Below are 22,154 nucleotides of genomic sequence, written 5' to 3'. Positions count from 1 at the left end.
TAAAATATGTAATTATATTTTAATAAAAGCAAAACAGGTACTAAGTATTTAAATTTCTTGCAATTATGTTATGTAATTTTATATATAATCTGATCATGACATCAGAAAGACTACTGAGTTACTGAGTGAGGTTCATGCTAGGTAGGTAAAATACAGTCTTTTATTATTGTGGCAGAATCATAGTCAACCTCTACCTGTAGTGAAGTGTATTACTCATTATACAAGGTTGAAGTCTTCTGAGTATTTTTTTTCCTTCAGTGAAGTCTTAAGGTATATCTCACCCCTCCTCTTCTCTGTACTTAATTCATAACAGCTTGTTTGACATCTTGCTACTGTCTATTCAGTTTCCAGTCTACTCTTTGTAGGTTGACCACATTTCAAGACTTCATCTCTAGTGTTCTTCTGTGGGACTCATAATAACAATTTCAGAAACTCCCCAGGAAACCACATGTGGTATCTGTGGTAGGTCTAAGTTTCAGAAGATTTGTAATGTTTTCCAACCTTTATTATCAGGTCTGAAATCTGGTATTATATTGCTATCTAGTAGCTTCTTCATTTGGTTCTCTAATACTTACAACATATTAGCCTGTGGGGTTTGTTTCCATCAAGAACGCCTTAGATTGTCTCCAAGACAGGGTAGCATGGCAGAGGGGCATTGCAGTGTATGCACAGACTTCATGGCCCTTCAGACTGGGGTTTGACTTCTAGCTTCCCACTTAGCAGCTCTGTGAACTTGGACAAAATATCTCTATTTTCTCATCTGTAAAATGAGTGATAAATGCATATCACATAGGAATGATATAAAATAAAGCATATAGTAGTAAGTATATAACAAACAAGTAGCTTATTTTAGTGTTTTGTTTTCTTGGCAATAATTATTTATAGAGTGCCTATTATGTGATAGGTTCTATAAAAGACTGCCGGTGATATCTATGATTCTGAGACTTTAGATTCATAACCACATCTGTTAGAAGCCTACTTCATTTCAGTGAAGTTATATGTTGAGCTTTGTAGGCTGAATCATACAGGATAACCTTGACCCAGAAATGCTGTTGTGAACTTCATGGAGTTGAAATCTAGCCAAGAATCAAAGAGCAAGCAAAAACAAAACAGTTAGCAACAACAAAATTCGTGAGCAACCAAAGATGTCATGCACACACACAAATTGCATGTGTTTGCCTTACTGATGGAAATATACCACAAATTTTTGTGTACTATCACATATTTGTTGTTTGTTAGCCAAGTGAGTTTTGGTGAGGCTCAGACATGTCCTGTTTCCTTATCTGTGAAATAAGAGTTAACCAGTTTCTAAAAGTGTCTTAAGCCAGGTGTGGCGACACACACCTGTATTTCCAGTACTTGGGAGGCTGAAGCAGGAGGATTGCTGCAAGTGTGAGGCCAGTTGGGGCTACATAATGAATTCAAGGCCTGCTGAATCACAGGGCTAGACCTCATCTCAAAAAATAATTAATTAATTAATTAAATGTATCTTAATTTCAAAAAGTTTAAAATTCTCTGTGTATAGTATCTGAAAGTTGCTCTGTACTTAACGTCTTTTAAAAACTAATGAGAAGATTCACTGTGTGTTAAAGCTCTGTAATGAATAAGGAATTTCTAGTGTACTGTGGGGGACCACATGAGAACCATTATAATTTCCACGAAATAACTTAAATAAATTGTGAAAATAAATAATTGTGATTGGTTTTAAGAATTTTAAATACCAGAAAAACTTCATAGAAAACTTATGTTGTGTGCATTTTAAATTAGTCCCAAGTGTTATTGTTTGATGGATGCTCTAACACCCCAACTCAGCCTTATTTACTGTCACAGTAAAGAAAGAGAGCAAAGAGCTGGAATTATTCCTCCCCCTTTAAATGCATTGTCCAGAAATTATATGCATCAGTAGTGGCAAACCTATTCACAGACATGCCACAGTGAGCTATTTGTGTCATTAACGGCTCTGTTATTATGTTTTTCTTTTAAAGCAAAGGATTTTTTTTTTCTAAATTGGAACCTCTGCATTCAGGTTTAAGTGCAGTGTTGGCACTTGGTGATAAATATGTGGGTTTGGGGTTGCATTTTGGACATTTGGTTTCTAAAAGGTTCACCATTACTGATATGTGTCAGTTCTATTTGTGACCCATTATGGTTAATCAGATGGCTGTGTAAGAGGATGGGGCTTGTGGGGGAGAAAGAGCATGTGGGTGGTTGGTGAACATAAATGCTTTGGCTTCATACCATATGAGCTAATTTTCAAAAGGTTATTGGAAATCAGTTAAGTGAGTAAAGAAAAAGCAAATGAATTTTTGGGGGGGGGTTTTGGGGTTTTTTGTATTTTAGGGAAGGGTCTACAGGATGTTCAGTTCACTACTAGATCGGCCTCGTAGTGATCTGCCTGTTTACAGCCTCCCAAGAGCTGGGATTACAGGCATGTGCCACCACGCCCAGTCTCAATTGCTTCTCAGTGTGCACGGAATGGGGGGGGGGGGGCTGCGCCTGCTTGCAGGTGCTTTAATCCGCTGAGCTATTTGGCCAGCCCAAAAGAAATGGTAAAGGGAAGAAGTTATCTTTTTTTCTACTGTCAAACTGAAGAAGTTACCAGGGCTGGCGAGAAAGCTCAGCACACTCAGTGCCTGCTTTGGCAAGTGCAGGGACCAGGGTTCATCCCTGGTCCTGCATGCTGCACTAACCCTACCCCTCCCGGAGGCATGCTGAGCCAGCAGCCAGAGTCCGGGTGTGGTGGGGCACACCTGTAATCCCAGTGCTGGGGAGGCTGAAAGCAGGAGGATCACCATGAGTCTGAGCTGTACAGTGAGACCAAATACATAAAGTGAAAAACAAAAAAGTGAAAAAGTTATCTTAGAGTAAAAAATAGATTGTTAAGTAATTAGCTGCTATATTTTCTCTAAGATCTGGATGTTATAACATAGTGCATGAAGATGTGAGAACTGAGAATAAGCCCTCAGGCTGCCGTACAGCTGGATCTTGTGTTGGTTACATGATTTTACTTCTAATTATGAAAAACAGATTATAAATATATATTCTGAACTTTGTAGAGTTGTTAAATTTATGGAAAATGTGTGAAACAATAGTTTATGCTTTAGAAAGATTACTCTGTGATCTGTATCTAAGGTTTCCTTAGAACTTTTTTTAAATTATAGTACACCCAAAATACAATCACAGTGCTTAGAAAGAATAAACTCTAAAGGATTTGTCTTCTTCTCTGAACTTTTAAAATTGTATCAAACTGTGTCAAAATCCAGTTGTATCAAAAGAAAGTCTTTGGTGAATCAAAGTGTGAAGTATCTAATTACATAAAGTAGCACTTAACATTAACGAAGAATGAAAGGAACAGTGTTGATCGTTTTATATGTATTATCATTGTTTTAACACAAGTATTCTGAGGTAGGCGCTATTATATCCCTTCTTAAAATCTTATTAGTTTGTTCATACTTAAAATAATTTAGTCCTAGCAAAGGAAATTCTCTTGCATATACATCAGCTTTATCATATTTCTGTCATCAAATTTAGATCTCTGTTATAAATGGTTTTCATTCTTGCCATGGAATAATTTAGTCATAGGTGATAAAAATGATGCTGCAATTTTAACTTCTTTGCTTTTAGGATTTGGACAAAGGAGCCAAAGGGCAAATTTCCACTTCCAGCAGTGTACCTTCAACTGTTAGCCAGAAGAAGGAAGCTACTGAAAATAGAAGTTCACCTACACATCTTGTTTTCCCTAGCATCAAGAACGGTAATGATCTGTATGACTTGGCAGAAAGTATATTACAGTGTTGATTTAAAGGGGAGATTTTTATTACTCGGCCTTCTCCTGGTACATCTAGTTAATATAACAATAAAGAAATAAACTACGTAAATGTTTACAAAAAAGCAAAATCATAATTTTAGGTGGTTGTTGTTTAAATAAGAGAATGAAATATAAAACTCAGATAATTTAAAAATTGGATTAAAAAGCCAACTACAACATAAATCCATAAATACTATGTGTATATCAAGTATTTTTATATATAATCTTTATGTTGTGTAAGATTTAAATATAGTGCCAGTGCTGGGTTTATAGCTCAGTGTTAAAAGCACCTGCTTGGGAAGCTCAAGGTCCCAAGTTCAATCCCTGATACTGCAAAATAAATGAATAAATAATAAATATAATGCCAATATTTATTATTTTTTCTGTATATGAGCATTTTAACCAATTGAAAAACTTGATGGAAAATACATAAAAATTTAGAAATAAGCCTAAAAGGAAATAAGTAAAACTTAAATAGAGAAAATATAAAACTTTACTGAAAGACTAAAAGATAGTTTCCATGGAAAAACAATTTCATAGAGATGTCAGGCCCACCCAATTTGTTCTCTACATTTAATAAGCATTTCTTTGGAGAAACGTAACAAAATGATTCCATGTTTGATCTATGAGAATAATATCTGAGGTGTAAGACAAAATAATGAGAAGGCCCTTCCTCCACAGTGCTGTAGATTATGAAACTAGTACCAATCGCGTCGCTACCAGGAAGCCACATAGATGGATAGATGAGAGAAAAATACTGTGTGTACATGGTGCTAAATTATTCAAAAATTGGAGTTAGACCAACTAATTTTGAGAGACTAACCTCTCAAAATTGATGAAGTTAGTATTTTTTTTTAAAACTTCGAAAGTGGTAGAAAAGTGCAAGACCTTTAAAAATCTGCAGGGCCAGGGAGATGGCTCAGTGGAACAAGTGCTTCCCTGGCAAGCACAAGGGCCTGAGTTCAATCCCCGGTTCTACCAATAAATAAATTAATTAATTAAATAAATTGAATGTGAAGTGTAAAATCTGCATATACTCACCCGGTAATTTCATTTCTAGGAATTTAGTCAAATGAAATAATTTAGCATGTATGCAAATAGACAAAGAAAGAATGCAAGTTATTTGAAAAATATGTGAAGCAGTCTCAGATTGGCTAAGTAAATTGTGTTAGTCTATACTGCAAATACTGTATTTCTGTTTAGGAGAATGTGATATATACATAAAGAGACTAGGAGAAATGCCCACAAAACTGTAGAGTTTTAAGAAAGGAAGTTACACAGTTAGGTAAACGTGATTCCAGGTTTTGTTTGTTTTAATGGAAAGCAACTGTTTAGACTTTGACCATAAAAGGTTCCCACTGATCTGTACATTTTTTCCACCTCAGGAATGTAGGATTGGGTTATGTTGTTAATATTTCTTTAACTCTGTGTTATCTTATCATAGGAAACATATTACTTGTATTCTTCTATGTACTACTCACCATACAGAAAGACAAACCAAATCAGCAAAGCTTTTTTTTTTTTTTTTTTTTTTTGGCGGAACCAGGGATTGAACTCAGGCCGTTTTCTACTGAGCCATCTCCCCGGCCATTGTTTATAATAAATTACCTGTGTTCGGAAGGCAAAATGTGGCATAAATTATCACAAAGGTTTCTGTTTAACATTGCAAGTCACTGCTCTCTCTATTCTGTAGTCTTACAGGTTAGTATCTGTATCATCTCACTGGTGAATTTTTGCCTTTGGTAACTTTTCTTTCTTTATACACACATACATTCCATCACTTAGGTCTCACTGTATGGAGATGCCAGTGCTTGTGTATCATAGTTCCCCATTCCATAATACAATAAAATAAACCTATAACTTTAATACCATTTTAGAAAGACAAAACAAATCTGTTTATGTGGGAGACAAGTTAAGAGAAACGATTTCTGGTTTAGACATTAATTAGATGATAATGATAACTTTCATTTATATAACTAGTGAAAACTTTCATGTGCATTTTGAGCCTCATAAGAGTCACATACAATAGAGCAAATTTTAATATCATAGTGTCTGTTTTTCATTGCTGCATGACAAATTACTACTAAGGTTTAAAAACAATATCCACTTATTAGCTTGTAGTTCTTTAGATCAGACATCTGGAAGAACATAGCTGGGCTTTTTTATTTAGTGTCTTACAAGGCTGAGATCATGGTATTGGGTGGGCTGGGCTGTGGGCAAGTATCCTTTTCTAAGTTTCTGGTTGTTAGCAGAATCCATTTTTTTGTGGTTGTAAGACTCATGTTGCATTGCTTTGCCTGTCAACCAGAGGATATTCTCAACTCCCAGAGAACGCACACCGATCCTTACTATGGGCTTTCTCGTAAGCTTTTATACATTACTGAGGCTTAATCCTTCATGGTTGACAGCAAGATTCCTGTTTGGGTCACCTTTATGAGTTCAGTCTTCCAGACTTTGTTTTCTACTACCTATGGGAGAAAATCCACTGCTACTAAAAAACTTGTGTGACTAGATTTTGCCTACTTGGATAGACTATTTTAAGGACATATTTATAGTTTCATAGGTTTAAGACTACACATATCTTTAGGGAGGCAAAGTTCAACTAGGGGCAAATGATTAGTAACCTAATAATTAAAAAATTAGAAATATGCTATGGAGTCAAGAAACAAGGATAATCATAAACTTGTTTGAACTTCTTGTTCACGTTGCTTAGTGTTTGATTCCACCCTCTGATTTTTGTCTGTATACTCCATTCTGTCTGTACAAATATATTGATTCTGAACTGAACTTGACAGCTTGTACAAGGTGTGGCCAAAAATATGGTGAATATTTAAACATTTTTCATTACAGTAAAATTGCCATTAACTCCCCTGTATATACATAATATTCCCCCTTGCTTTAAACATACATTATTCTTGCCACTTTCTGAAGCAGTTCTAGATATTCTTGTGTGTGTGTGTGTGTGTGTGTGTGTGTGTGTGTGTGTGTTTTAGGGAAGGGTGTACAGGGTGTTTCAGGGTCTTACTACTAGATCAGACTCATAGTGATTCTCCTGTTTACAGCCTCCCAAGAGCTGGGATTACAGGGCGCGTGCCACCATGCCCAGTCTCTCTTGCCATCTCAGTGCACCCTGGGGCAGGGCCCACAAAGCAGGCCCAGGAATGAAACCACTTGCCCCTGCACCTGCTTGCAGGCGCTTTAATACACTGAGCTATTTGGCTGGCCCTAGATGTTCTTTTTCATAAGCATCTTTAGTTGTACTTTTGCAGCTGCCTTGATAATTCTTAATCCATTCAAAACCCTTTGTGATTTTCTTGGCTTTGAGGAAGAGCCAGAAGTTGCATGATCCAGTGAATGAAGTGGGTAAGGACACAATGTGTTTTTATATGCCTGCTTTCCTGTTGGATGACACTTAGTAGCAACAATCACCATATTTTTTATCACAAATCACAGAGATCTGAAAGAGGACTTCCAGAGGGTTGCTGAAAGTTGCAAGACAAAGGCATAAATGTGTTCAAAGCAAGACAGAGGTATTTTTTTTTGGGGGGGGGGTTAATGAGAATACTTTTTTTACTGTAAAAGTTTTTTAAAAATTTAAACATTCACTGCACATTTTAATCATACTGTGTTCTGCCCCCAAGTCCTTGAGTGGATGTGTTAGCCTTGAGTATGATCTACCTGTTGAACTACCACTGTTTGGCTGCTTGTCTCTCATCGGTGCCGGTCCTTGTGGAATCTACACTTACCCTCAACATGAATTTGCATATACCACTCTTGAGTAGACCATTTAGCAGACTTCACTACCTTGTTAGGAGTTCTGATGCTGACTTCTAGCTGTTCTGTTTGGATGCCTCTTAAATTGAGGTCTTCACTGGTCAAGGGTGCTGTTTTATTGAATGGAAATTTGGACTAAGTCATCCACATGTAAGCATGTTTCTATTTCCTTGATCTTTTGAGAAGTCTGCCTTATATGTTGATAAGATTATTTCCTCGAAGATGCATCATTCTTGGCAGTTGTATATTATCCTGTAAGAGCTTCTCTCTCCTTCAAGTCTTCACATAGTAGTGGAGAAGCTACAGAGCCCAGAACAGGTTTAGTTAGTAGTTGAAGGTTGTTGCTTTTCCTCCCTGTAGATCACATGACTACAAATGATTGTTAGGTTGGCTGTCCTTTTAGAGACCTCAGAAGTGCGAGCATTTTACCTACTATGACAGTTGTTAAAGATGAGATATCTTGAGAGACACAATTTAGAAGATGCATAAGGTAGGAGTTGAGGGATGTGGAAGGATACTAGTAGATTCTTTCCTTTTTATACCTCTTTTCAGATTTATTTAAAACATTTGTAGACATCACCGAACATCTTTAAAAGAAACAAAAGAATTCTTCCTCAACCATTTTAAGGTATATTTACATTCTTGATTATACAGAAAGTAGTAGACATGAACTTTGGTGGCAAAATTTTATTCCCAGATCAGCCCATTTTATGATTTTACCTAGCAGAGCCCTGATGTGACATAATGAGCTCCAGCATTTTTACACTCCAGAGAAATTTATCCTTGACATTCTGAAATAGCCAGGGAAGAGCAAGGAGGTTTTCACTTCAGGGAGTAACTGCACCTGTTTGGGATCTCATGATCTATTTACAAATTAAGCACCACAGCATTCCACTGTTTCTCTAAGAGTACTTTGAGGTACTAGTATATTGGGAGATAAATTGTTAAAGGAAATCCAGAACAGCTCTTGTTATTTGGGGAGAGCAAAGGACTTACTGCTTTATGATTCTAACCTTCAAGTATTTTCAGGACCTTAAATAACTTCATGTCCAAGTTTCATTGGAAAATACCTTGGTTTTGGACTAAATCTTCAAGCTCTTCCCCAAGGTCAGAGTGCACCTTGGATTTGACTTTTGTTAGCTCTTCTTAGAGAGAGAGAGATATCTATGAAGAACTTAAATATTTTGCTGAATTTATTGCTTATCTGACTCCTTAGTAATCAGTATGTTCATGAAACTTTTTGCTGAAGATGAGTTCTTGGAGATGAAATAAGTATTTTGTTTTAAATAGTAAGGTTAACTTTTTTGAGTATGTGGCATTCATGTGCTTCAAAAATAAAAACTAAAAATAAGTTTTAGATGTCTCATTGTCACACTTTTTTCTGCTTTTTCTTGTATTCTTTCCTGTATTTCTTTGTGCAAGGGAGATAGGTAGGTAGGTAGGTAGATAGATAGATAGATAGATAGATAGATAGATAGATAGATAGATAGATTCCTCCTATTTTTAAAATAAGTAACTGCATATACATTGTCCAGAACCTTTTTTAGTATATTCAAGATCACTTTCTGTGTGGCCTATACTTAGTAAATAATGCACTGAATGAGGAAATGGATGGAAGGCATTTTTTTGCTAGCCAGTTTGGCAAACCTATGGCAAACCTATGGCAAAAGTATGTTTTGTAAGATAGTTCAGTAGCAGACGTCTATTTCATTAATGATAACATTACATAAAAATAACTTCTGTGTATTTTTATAACTAAATCCATAAACTATTTCATCCATGCTTTTATTGCAGTTTTATGAACACATCACTGAATTTAGTAGAAGCCCATCTCCATAACCAGCGAAGGTATTGCTTTATTTGGCTCTGATAGCTAAAGTCCTATAAGTCAGAGCTTTTTTTCTCCTTTCTTCTTTCTTCCACCTTAAATTTTATTTTTTGCCAATTGTTCAGAAAAATCATCCTATAGACAATCATATAACACCACCTATTATACTAATCCGCTGTGGTATTTCCTTGTTTTAATTTCTTGCCATTATTGAAGTAATCAAAATCAGTACCGAAGTACTAAAGTAATAGAGGGATCCTTTACATTGTGGTTCATGTATTACCTGCCTGGTATGCACAACACTGTCAATTATGATAGTAAGTAAGAACCAAGTCTTTGTCAACTACCTATAACTTCCAGTATGACCTTAAATAGCTAGGTATACTTCATGAGCCTTTAGTTACTCATTTATAGAATGAGAAGATTTGAGCATGAGGACTTATAATATATCCTGTATACCTGTGTTTTATGATTTAAGACTTAATTTGCCAATATGTAAGATTCTTGATCCTGTTGAATATTTTTATATTTTACTATCTCCAACTTCCATTTGGTTTCATCTCACTATTATGTGTTATTCATGGTAGGAAGTTGGACATTGCTCAGTAGTGGAAGCAGTACAGGCTTGTGCCTTCTCAGGCTGCATTTGACTCCTGGCTCAGTAACTTACTATGCAAACCTAGTTGAGTTACTTAACCTCTCTGTTCTTATTTTCCCATCTGTAAAAGTAGGCTAATAAAGAAGCTGTCTGATAAGTTACATGAAAAAATCTTTAAAAAGTATTCAATGTCTTATTAAATTCAATAAATGTTAGTGATTACACAAATATATGCTTATATACACATATATGTTAAATTGGGGGTGGAGGATTTATGGTGGGGCTGAATTGTGACACAAATTCTTCAATATTGAAAACATCATGTATCTTGGATGTTTTTTAACACTTCTGTATGCTTAGATAATAATAAAACCCATGAACTTGTGACTCAAAGCAAGAAAATATTACCAACACTTTAAAATTTTAATCTTAAGCCAGGTGTGTTGGTATATGCCTATAATCCAATCAGTGAGAGGCAAGAGGATTGCCATAAATTCAGGGTTAGCCTGGGTTACATAGTAAGTTAAAGGCCACTCTGGACTGCATAGTGAGAACTTGTCCCAAAACAAACAGTTAATTAAGTAAAAATTAAAAGCCTTGATTAGCCAACTTTAATTACATTGCCCGCCCTGCCCTTCTGTCCAGAAGCAACTACTGATCCTCTCTGTGTCAGTGAATGGGGAAACAAGACAATTACTTGGACAATGGGGAGAGCTATAATTTGATTTTGTATTACACTGGCAGAAACACAGCCCCTCCAGCTCTGAGGTGAACTGACTATCTTCATCTGATTCAGATAGCAAAGCAGAAAGAAGAGGTAGAGATTCCATCTGCCCATGGGATAGTCAAACCAAGAATAAGGGTCAAAGCTTGGGCCAGGATCATTTGCGCATTCTACCTCTATCTGTGGGCTTCAGCCTTCATGGAACTGGGGTAGAACATCTACCTGTGTTCTCGTGTATTGTGTGGCTTCCTCACAGCATGGTGCCTGAACTTTTTAAGGATGGACATACTAGAAGAGAGAGCTAAGCAAAAATTTTATTGTCTTCAATAACCCAGTTGTGCAGTATGATTTTAGCCACATTTTATTTTTTAACAGGGAGCTTATTAAAGCTGGCCCGTATTCAGTGGGAAAAGATTTAGATGACTCCCATCTCTTGCTTAGAAAAGAATCGAAAAACTTATGGACAGATTGAAACTACCAGATCTGTGAATGTAGCATGTAGACCCAGGAATCTTGACTCTTCTTTCAGAAATTTTCTTACAGCATGTTATAATGCAGGAATTTATAACTAAAATCAGCTTTTTGATGATACACGCATTTTCAGTTGCATGCTTCTTCAGTTTCTTTTTTACATATCACTATGTGGATCATTATTTTATTTTTTTATTTTTTTTTAATTTTTTTTATTGACATCAGTTATTTTTATTTTAAAGAAAGAAAAAAAAATAAAAACAGTGGTACAAAATCTCAAAACAAGATTTTAGGAGAGTAACAATGGTTAGTACATTGTGTGTTGTTATTGCCAAAGTAGTTTCTCATATTACAAGACATAGGCAAGAAATAATAAGCAAATAACATAGGTACAAACCTCTTTTTTTTAAGTCAACAGAAAATGGAAATATACTTTTTAAAGTTTCTAATACTAGGAGAAGATATCATACAATGTCTTTTTAAATAAATTGTAAGTCAAAGATACAGTATAAATCTTAGAACAAAAGTTAAGATTAAGCAATATTCAGAAAATTAAATGATTCAAAACAATTGAACTAAGAAAAAGTTTTCATGATAGCAAAGAAGTACTAAGAGTAAAACATAAGATAAATACTGGAATGGCAAATAAATGACCAGCACTTCTAACAGTTTGAGGATAGGATATCGCACAAAGTTCTAATGTGTTGTGGACATGCATAATGACCATGACAGTTACCGGTGGCTAGGCGTCACTTGTGGAAGTGAGCTACAGTTATTTCTTTAAAATCCACCCTGTAGACTCAAGTGGAATCATGACCCATAGGGTGGAAGAGAAGTCCATTTGTACAGTGTGCTAATGGAAATATTCTGCTGCTGAATGCAAAAGAATAACTGAAAGACTACTACTGTATACCTCTTAATCTCCTCTGTTTGTTTGCCCTATTTGCCGGGTTCGTTCCATTCTCATTCATGGGGCTGTGATCAATTTGTCCCCTCTCTAGAACATCATTTAGTAGTCTGTGTAGGCTTGGCTTTGTCATCATGAAATTCTTTAGTTGCTCTTTGTCATGGAATAGATCACTATTTTAGAGAATTGTTTTACCATTTTTGTTATGAGGTTTGTTCATTTTGTTCTTAAATACATGTCTTTTTTTAATTTTTTACTTTTTGTGGAAAACAGTTTATAACAGAACAAAACCAAAAAAATTTTAAGAACCAATACACTGAACAGAAAAAAGCCAGGAAACTATAAATATCCACTCAAAGTTCTTGGATCAGCCTTCAGATTTCTTTTTTTCATATACATTCTTCTTTTAATTATTTTTTTTAAAGAGAGTACAAAATAGTATTAAAAAAATTATGAGCGGTACACAATTTCACTTAAAATAATATGAATTTCACGATATTTGTTGTAATACACAGTGTTGTCTTACAACTAGTTGTTTATATTACCAGATATATGCATGTGAAATTGGAAGAAGAAAGAAAAAACAAAATATGTAAGAAATTAAAAAGAGAAAAAGTACAAACAATTGAAGAAAGGAGACAAAACAATTTAAGCATTAACTGGTCCTTTCCATAGACCAGCAGAAATCTATAGTTTTTTTGTTTTTTTAATCTTTTTATTTATTTATTTATTTATGTATGTATGTATGTATGTATTATTTATTTATTTGATACAGGGTCTCACAAAATAATTCAGACTCATAGTGATCTTCCTGTCTCAGCCTCCCCAGCCGTGGGATTACAGGCACACACCCTCACACTTGCTTTTGGTGACCAGCTAGGTGTGCCCAGAGTTCCAGGGCCAGCATAGCATACAGTACCAGAGATCAAACCCAGGTCCTTGAGCTTGCCAGTCAGGCACTTAGACTGCCAAACTGTCTCCCCAGCTCTTAGATTTCTTCTTTGGAATTTTAGGAATAATTGACTTAGGGCACTTCTTTTGTTTTATACTATTAGAACTGAGGCCTAAGGAGTTTAGTTACTTATCTAAGATTAACAAAGTAAGTACTCAGCCAGCAGAGGATCTTTTCTCTCATTGCCAGAGTTGGTGCTTTCCCATCAGGTGGGAAGCTTAGAGTGCAGCATTTTTTCGAACATGTATATCAGCAGCAAATCTTTTTACATGAGTTCTTCGCCTGTAGCCGGTGAGAGGATAAGGAACAAAGCCCAGGTTCTTCCTAACTGAACACCCAATCTACAACAGAAACTCAGGTTTATCCAGGTTTACTTCTGATGTGGCTCTTGCCATCCACGAATAGTCTGCAGTCTCTTATCGATGCAGCTAATTAAAAGGTCACTCTTCATTTTGCTGAATGCAGTTGTGGAAAGCTACATATCACTAGTTTCCAGCTAGAGGCTGCGTATGAAAACTGAGTTGGCAAAATTTGATAACCTTACACCCTCATACATAATTGTATTATGTTCTTCATATTTTTTAACATGCTGCCAGCCCCCAGCACAAGCCCTTGTTCTTGCATTCACTTTCACGTATTTTTCTTAGTGTTTCTAAGCAACCAACTGAAATTAGTAACTATATTTTTAAAAAGGAAAAATGATTACTGCTTATCAATTTAGTAGTGTTCCCAAGTATTGACTGAATGCAACCTAAATGATGTTTCCACTCATGAGTATATTGTTGCTTTTTTCACTGTATTATGATATCCTATATTGCAGATGAAGTTGCGTATGATAAAGAATTGTTCTATTTATAATATCAGTTTGATTTAATTAATCTCTATCACCATAGTTATTGATTTTCTTTTTTGAATTAGATCTTAATAGACCATCTGTGAGAACAGTTAGCCTGTTTCTGCAAACAGTGCCTTGATATTTAGAGCCATGAGAGCAGATGTGAGCTAGTTCAGATTTTTTTTTTCTTCAGTGTTTTTCTCTTTAATAGCCAAATGCCACATTTTGTACCTTGACTTTCATTCACTAATGTGAGCAAAGGTTTCAGGCTTTCTGACTGAAGTTTCGTTAACATCCTACATTACTCTTCAGTGAAAGTTACTGTCTGAACTAAAAATAGATTCCATCTGGACCTGTGGTTCTAACCTTACACAAAAATCCTTCGGTTTTTGGCATTACTATTTCTCTTACGTAAGAATCTCCCCTTTCAGGCACTTTAAAAATCCATTTCTCTTAAACTCAAATTTTGTTCTTCCATCTCAGCATGATATTAATAAAATGAGTGGGTATAAAAATATGTGTATGTGCCTGATGTAGTGAATAAGTCAATTTATATTTGAATGAGTCTGTTTGTATATACCCAGATTGGGAAAGGTATATGTGGGAAGAGATAAGAAAGGGAAAGCCTGGTAAGGAGGAGGAAAAACTGGAGAGAACCACAAAAAACAATAATAATAAAGACTAATGGTAAAAAGAGGAAACAGCTATTTTTTAATCTCTGTTCTACTGAAATGCTCTTTCTTTTCCCACTAATAAAAATTTCCAAACATAATTTTATTTAAATAATGATACAACACTTACAGGACAACCTAAGTCAAAATTGTAACTCAAAAGAGCCAGGATAAAGGAAAAATTAGAAATATAAAAGAAATTAAGAATGAACCTGACGGAACACCAAGTAAACAATATTTATGTATTTTGTTTTGTTTATGAGAGGTCTCACTATGTAGCTTAGCTGTCCTCTAACTCCAAGGGTACCTCCTGCCTCAGCCTCCTGAGGCATTACAGGGGTGCATCTCCACACTCAGCTTGCAAACAATAAAACCTTAAGACAACTAAAGATGAAAAGAAGGAAATATTTAAAATTTAAGGAAAATTGTAGAAAGAATAAAAGAGTTTGAAAGAAATTAAAACAGAAACAGACATTAAAACTTACATTAAAGTGCCTGCAAGCAGGCACAGGGTCTGGGGATTCGATCACTGGGCCTGCCGTGCCGGCCCTGCCCCCAGGATACGCTGAGACAGCAATTGAGACTGGGTGTAGTGGCACGTGCCTGTAAGCCCAGCTCTTGGGAGGCTGTAAACAGGCAGATCGCTACGAGTCTGATCTAATAGTGAGACCCTGAATACCCGTAGACCCTTCCCTAAAAATACAAATGAATAAATAAATAAATAAATAAATAATTGGAACAAAAGGGAGGCAGGTTGCAACGTTTGTGGTTTCAAAGATTGTAAATTTGTTTTATAATTCATTAAATTTATTTGTGAGATTTTTTGTTTTATTTTACAATTAAATGGCTATGAAATGTAATAAAAAGGCAAACAACAAATTGATAGATACTTGCCAAAGAAAAGTAGAATTTTATACAAATTGATAAAATGCTAACACACCAATAAAGAATTGTAGAGGAATTAAGTGATTTGCGTATGTTCATAAAGCTAATAAAGCTCACTGAAATGTTTTCTGCAAAACAACATCTAGGAAGGGAGGAGGGAAAAAACTATATATTGATAAATGACCTTTGAGGGGAAGAGGGAGAGAGAAAAAGTTGTATATTAAATTGAAGCTCTATAGCTACCACTAGCTATTGTGAGTGATAGGGAGATAAACTACTCTTCATGCTGATGGATTTTTGTATCATGTGATCACAAAATAAATTCAATATATGGTAATGGATGTGTTTCTGTTCATGTTGAATTAGGCTGCCATTTTATAGTTTGGAAAGGTTTTATAATTAATTACATTGAATGCTTTCTTAATACTCAACAGTAAGAGACCTACCACCAACCTGCCTTGATGTTAGACAAAAACAGCGGATCTCTACAGATGCATCGTCTGAAGTGAAGGCACCAGTCCTTACAGAACCTGGCCTTCCTGTTCAGCCCAAAACTATGAAAGATTTTCAGTAAGTTTCAGCCCATGTTTATATTTACACTTACAGTCATCTGGCAATGTTTTAGTGTGATATAATTTTTTTGTGTTAAGAAGTTAATTGAATTTGTGATCTTATAAGGTATTAGTGAATGGTGACAACACTACAGGCCAGATGCCTCACCTTGAAGGTGAAAACAAACGTATGAGTGAGCATATGGGTTAGATACATTGAACCAAAAGAAAAGAAACACCAAGTGAGAAAATATGGCCCAAAACAGGCCAAAAAAGATAAATGTGATAAAATAATAGTATGTTGCTATTAACAAAATGAACTCAGCTGCTTTTAATACATGCAATAAAAGCAATGTCACCACTCAAAAATTAAAAATGCATAATTTGAAGAACTAAGTGGGAATGAGAAAGCATTTGAGCTCGCAAGCAAAACCTCTAGCAGTTTTACTATGGAGGAGAGGAATAAGTAATAATTAAAAGAGGAATGTCAAGAAATATTAATATCTTAACCTCAGTAAGAATAATAAATTCATAAAGTATATATTTACATTTACAAACAGATCTGTATATTTGGTTTCAGTATTTCAGACTGCATATGTGGTGAAATTATAAAAAGGAATGCTCTTTTATCTGAAAAATATTTCTATCTGTATACATATATATATATATGGTTAATATATATTTTTATTTTAGGGAAGATGTAGAAAAAGTTAAATCATCAGGAGACTGGAAAGCAGTACATGATTTTTATCTAACAACATTTGATTCTTTCCCAGAATTAAATGCTGTATTTAAGGTAATAACATAGAAAGCATGTTTTCCATTCACTTTCAGTCTTCAATTTTCCAAAAAAGATATGACAGATTTATCTAGTTTTCTACCTGGTATTCACTTTGGCAACTGCATAAACAAACACATATTTTGATTTATTAAATTACATGACAAATGTTACTTAAATGACACCTTATTGCTTTTATTTGTACTAGTCTTAATGTTTTATTCCACGTTTTCAGTTTTTAAAAGATTATAAAAACAGTCCTTATACATTTCTTTTTATGCTCAGCAATTCTGCCCTAACAACTTTCTTTATTGTTAGATTACTCAGTAATAGAAACTTTTTAAAAATGTTATTGATAGATCATAACTAAGAATAGTCTTTAAAATGTTAGATATACATAATTTTCAAATTACGTTTTCAGAAAGATACCACTGCCTCATTTAATACCATTGAAGACTCTGGGATTAATGCTAAATTTGTGAATGCTGTGTATGATGCCTTACTAAATACTGTAAGTATTATTTATAGATAGATACATTCAAATAGTATAGTTTTGTGTTTCTGATATGTTTTAAATGCAGCCACTAATATGGAAATCACTTTATACTGTAATTACATTAGAAATTGATACTGTATAATTTTATAGTAAGTGTAGTTGGAATTCTCGGAAATTTAGTCGTCTTTTTTTATTTTTCTAATTTACTGAGAATTAAGTAGAAAATAGTTTTCATTCAATCTTTAAAATTATGTTTCAGTAGAGATGGCAGTATAGCTCCATGGACTAAGTGCTTGCTTAGATAAGCACAGGGGCCAGGGTTCGATTCCAGGCACCGCATGCCACGCTGTCCCTGTCCCCAGGCACGCTGAGCTGGCAGTGGAGTCCAGGCGTGGTAGTGCACGCCTGTAATCCCAGCACTAAGGAGGCAGAAATCAGGAGGATCACTGTGAATCCAAGTTGCGTAGTGAGACCCTGCACACATACACAAAAATTATGTTTCACTTAGGGAAGATATTATTTGATTATACTAGAATTATACTGACTAGAGAGAACAGTGGTTTACTAATTGTAGTATGCATCAATCACAAGAAATGATTAATAAAGTGCAGGATTCATGTAGAATATAAAATTCAGTAGATTTTGGGTGGTACTTAAGAATTTGTATGTTAATGTCCTTGATCAGGTGACCACATTTTGAGAACCCCAAAACAATAGATTGACAAATTGACATACCTTCTATACCATGAGCATGGTATAGCCCTCCAGTTACTTGGATTTTTCATTTCTTAGTAATGTTTTATAGTTTTCTGAATAGAGATACCACACATTTCTTACTACATTTATTTCTAAGCACTCGATCTTTCTCTGATATCATCATACTTTAATTTTCTAATTGTGATATTGCATTATTTTCATGTATATATTGTATATCTTTGTTCATTCAGACGTACATGAATAAGTTTATCTGGATTTTTTATAAACATAATTGTGTCATTTGTAGAAAATGTGAGTTTTGTCTTTTCCCAGTTTTTGTATCTTGAATAATGTCTATACATATTTGCCTTATTGCACTGGTTAGGGCCTCTTGTACAGTTAGAGCAAGTATTAGCAAGCCTGTCATATTCCTAGTCTGATACTTCATTATTAAATATAAGAAAAAGCACCAACAAAACTAAACAAAGAGAATGCAAAGGAAGGACCATTTTGTCTCTGTATATACAAAGTAGTTAGGATAGATATACAGCTACTTTTCTCTTAATTCACTGAGAAGAAAGATTTATACTAATAGTATTTGGACAGGATATCATGTCTGCATATTGTACTATGAATCACCAGTAAGAAAATAACAATATGCGGGGCTGGGGAGATGGCTCAGTGGAATAAGCACTTCCTTGGCAAGTGCAAGGGCCTGAGTTCAATCCCCGGTTCCACCAAAAAAAAAAAAAAAAAAAAAAAAAAAGAAAGAAAGAAAATAACAGTATGCAATGTATTAATTACTGAAACTGTCCTGTTAATCGATTTTGAAACTGTCTCATTGCTGTTTCTCAATAAAATTAATAAAAAAAAGAAAGAAAAAGCACCTAACGTCAGAGAAATGGAAAAACATTATGCATCCATTAAATTTAATAAAACGTATTTTCAGAAACCTTAGCACATACCAAAAATATTATGTGACAGTTGGGATTATCATATCTTAAGGTGAATATGAATTTTTGCAAGCAATATAGAGGATGCTTGGTATCACCAGGAAGACAAAGGAGAATATACCTTTTAACCTATGTCCCCATTGGCCTTCTTCATCAAGTTAGGCTCCACTTTCTAAAAAAGCCATTGACTTTTTTTTTTTTTTCATTTATTACCCTTTAAAAAAAAAGTCACAAGAATAAGAAAAAAATGTCACAGGTCTGTCCTGTTACAATTCTGTATATGGTTAGATTTCTAAATTTCTTTGTAAAATTATGTAAATGCTTATTTCTACCTTTATAAAATTATTTTTCCTACATATTCTTTAAGGTCTTAAAGTTCAACATACCAATATTTGATGGAAAATACCTGTTCCATGATATGCCAAAGATGTTTGATATTTAGACAGATAGGGTAAACCGAACTGCATATATTGCAGGTTAATAATAAGCTTCTCTTCTGTAGGGTTAACAACCAAAGTTAGCAGTTCAAAATTGGAAAAAATGAAGGGCTTAAAAGGTCAGCCAACATTTTGACCCTAGCCTTTCAAGGTCAGTGAAGACTCAGGACATAGGAGAACCTGTACTGTAACAAAATGTAACTCAGTCGCGCTTCAAATTTTCTGATTAAGAAGATCATGGAGCCACAGAGGAATGTGATTGATGATGTGTAGTTTGCCTGGGGAGAGTCACATGGAGAGAAAAAACATCTCAGGCTTTCACAGAGAGCAAATTGGTCAAGCAATGGCCGTGACTCATCCTCATGGCTGACACTGACGCAGGATCTACAAACTGCGATACAGGGTTTCAGGGTAAATCCTGAGGGTACTTGACTGACCTTATCAGATACAAAAGTTACATTTCTTGCTGTATAGGTCTTGCTTTATCTTGGTCTTAACCATCCAGCAGAAAAGTATAAAAACAAGGTATATAAAATAAAGCCATATTAATATGATTAGCTGTAAAAGGCTCAAGTCAATAACTTCTGAGGCTAGCCCACTATTATTATAGACTGCTAGACAGTGTTGGATTGTTTAGCTGAATTCAAACACCTTAGTATTTAGATACCGATAGAATATTCACCTCTGACAGGACTAAACACACAAAAAAAGGGGGATACAAAGGAAAGATCATTTTGTATTTGTATATACAAAATAGTTAAGATGGATATACAGCTACTTTCGCTTAATTCAGTGAGAAAAGGGTGTACTAATAGTGTTTGGACAGGATATCTTGTCTGTTTCTTGTACTATGGATAACCACTAAGAAGATAACAATGTACATTGTATTGATTATCGAAACTGTCCTATTATTCAGCTTTGAAACTGTCTCATTCATATTTATTTCTCAATAAAATAAAAAAATAAAAAAGCCATTGAGCTATGCATTTAGAGCCAATCAGTAAAAGCCCCATTTCTGAATACTGCTGCATTGGGGCCCAACCCCCCCCCCCAGGAGCCTTTTTGGGGATATTTTAGATTCAGTTCATACGAGCATCTGTTAGATGATCATATGATTTTTCTTTTAAGTTTATTGTTGTGATGAATTATTTAAATTGATTTTCAAATATTCTGCCAGGCTTGCATACCTGAAATAAACATTTGATTGTAGTGTATAATTTCTTTAGTTTGGTTGGTTCAGTTTACTAATATTTTGTTGAGTGTTTTAGCTCTGTGTTCATTAGAGATAATAATGGTCTATAATTTTCACTTCTTGTGATACTTGGTATTAGGGTCATGCTGGTCTCAAAAACTGCATGTTCTCTTTCTTTCTGTTTTCTGAAAACGTTTTAAAGTGTTAGTATTCTGTTCCTTAAAAGTTTGGTAGAATTCAACTGTCTGGGCATGGTACTTTCTGCTTTAGAAGGTTATCAATTACAGGGGCCTATTTAGGTATAGGTAAATTCATTAGTCCTGTTTAAGTATAGGTATGTTAAAACAGTCTATTTCCCCTTGCATGACTTTTCCATAATATTGTCCTCTATTCTTTAAATACCTATATAATTAGAAGTGATTTTTCTTTAATTTGGGTGTTAGTAGTTAGTGCCTTTTCCTTTCATGACTATTTTGATTAAAATTTATCAATTTTATTGAACTAAAAAACCCTATTTTTTGTTTAATGAAGATAAATACTTTTCTTATTATTTAAAAATTGCATTTGAAAAAGTAAAAGAAATTTTAAAAAGTAATAGGAGAATAACAGTGGTTAATACGTTGTATATTGTATTTCCTCCAGAGTAGTTACTCAGGGCTGTCAAGATAGTTCAGAAGACTAAAGCGCCTGTTTAAGCAAGTGCAAGGACTGTGGTTTGATGCCCAGCACCACATGCTGCACCAACCCCACCCCCAGGGCAGGCTGAGCAGGTCAGAGTCTGGGCATAGTGGTGCATACCTGTAATCCCAGCGCTGGGGAGGAAAAAAAAAAAGAAAGAAAACAGGATTACCATGAGTCCGAGCTGTGTAGTGAGACCTTGCAACATCCAAATACGTCAAAAAAAAAAAAAAAGTAGTTACTCAGAGTGCAAGATATAGGCCTAAAAATTGTCCAAACAATATTAGCACAAACCTTTCTTTTCATTAAACTAAGAGAAACTAGTATTTTAGCTATCTTAACTATGCGTTGTGTGTATTTGTTTCCTTCTTTGTTGATTTTCTCTAATACTTTTAAATTTTTTATTTCATTAATATCTATTCTTTTATTATGTCTTTTTCTGCTTTGGATTTAATTTACTCTTTTGTTACAGTTTTGAAAGACAGAAGTTTAAATAATTGATTGTAAATGTTTTATTTCTAATATATTCACTCAGTACTATATTTTTCCCTCTAAGCACTACTTTCACTATATTCCACGAGTTTTTTTTTTTGTTGTTGTTGTTTGTTTGTTTGTTTTCCGGTACAGGGGATTGAACTCAGACCCTTGCACTTCCCAGGCAAGTGCTTATTCTACTGAGCTATCTCCCTGACCCCTACAAATTTTAATAGTTTGTATTTTAATTTTCTTTCAAAGCTAAATGCAACTTTCTAATAATTTACCAAAATGAGTTAAAAACTTATGTCCACCCCCAAAACCTGCACACAGTGTTCATAGCAACTTTATTCACAGTTGCCAGAAATTGGAAGCAACCAAGATCATTAGTAGGAGGTGGGTCAATAAAATCTACCATAAATCTTCAACGGCGTAAAGAAATTACC

At 34.7% G+C, this 22,154-nt stretch overlaps 1 protein-coding gene across 3 annotated transcripts in view; it reads left to right on the top strand.

Moving 5' to 3' along the window:
• Hectd2 (HECT domain E3 ubiquitin protein ligase 2) overlaps positions 1 to 22,154 on the top strand; it is a 68,099-nt gene that overhangs the window by 8,663 nt on the left and 37,282 nt on the right. For all 3 annotated transcript variants that reach the window (XR_002821306.1, XM_004632064.2, XM_023716208.1), the window contains exons 2-5: positions 3,625 to 3,754; positions 15,888 to 16,023; positions 16,698 to 16,800; positions 17,204 to 17,293. Coding sequence is in view for 2 of the 3 variants with exons in the window: in XM_004632064.2 (XP_004632121.1) it covers positions 3,625 to 3,754; positions 15,888 to 16,023; positions 16,698 to 16,800; positions 17,204 to 17,293 (459 nt within the window). In the remaining variant the exon portion in view is untranslated. The remainder of the gene's footprint in view (positions 1 to 3,624; positions 3,755 to 15,887; positions 16,024 to 16,697; positions 16,801 to 17,203; positions 17,294 to 22,154) is intronic.

This window comes from Octodon degus, unplaced genomic scaffold, assembly GCF_000260255.1.
Source record: "Octodon degus isolate 3935 unplaced genomic scaffold, OctDeg1.0 scaffold00046, whole genome shotgun sequence".
Classification (NCBI taxonomy): Eukaryota; Metazoa; Chordata; class Mammalia; order Rodentia; family Octodontidae; genus Octodon; species Octodon degus.
This window is presented reverse-complemented; position numbering and strand designations above follow the sequence as displayed.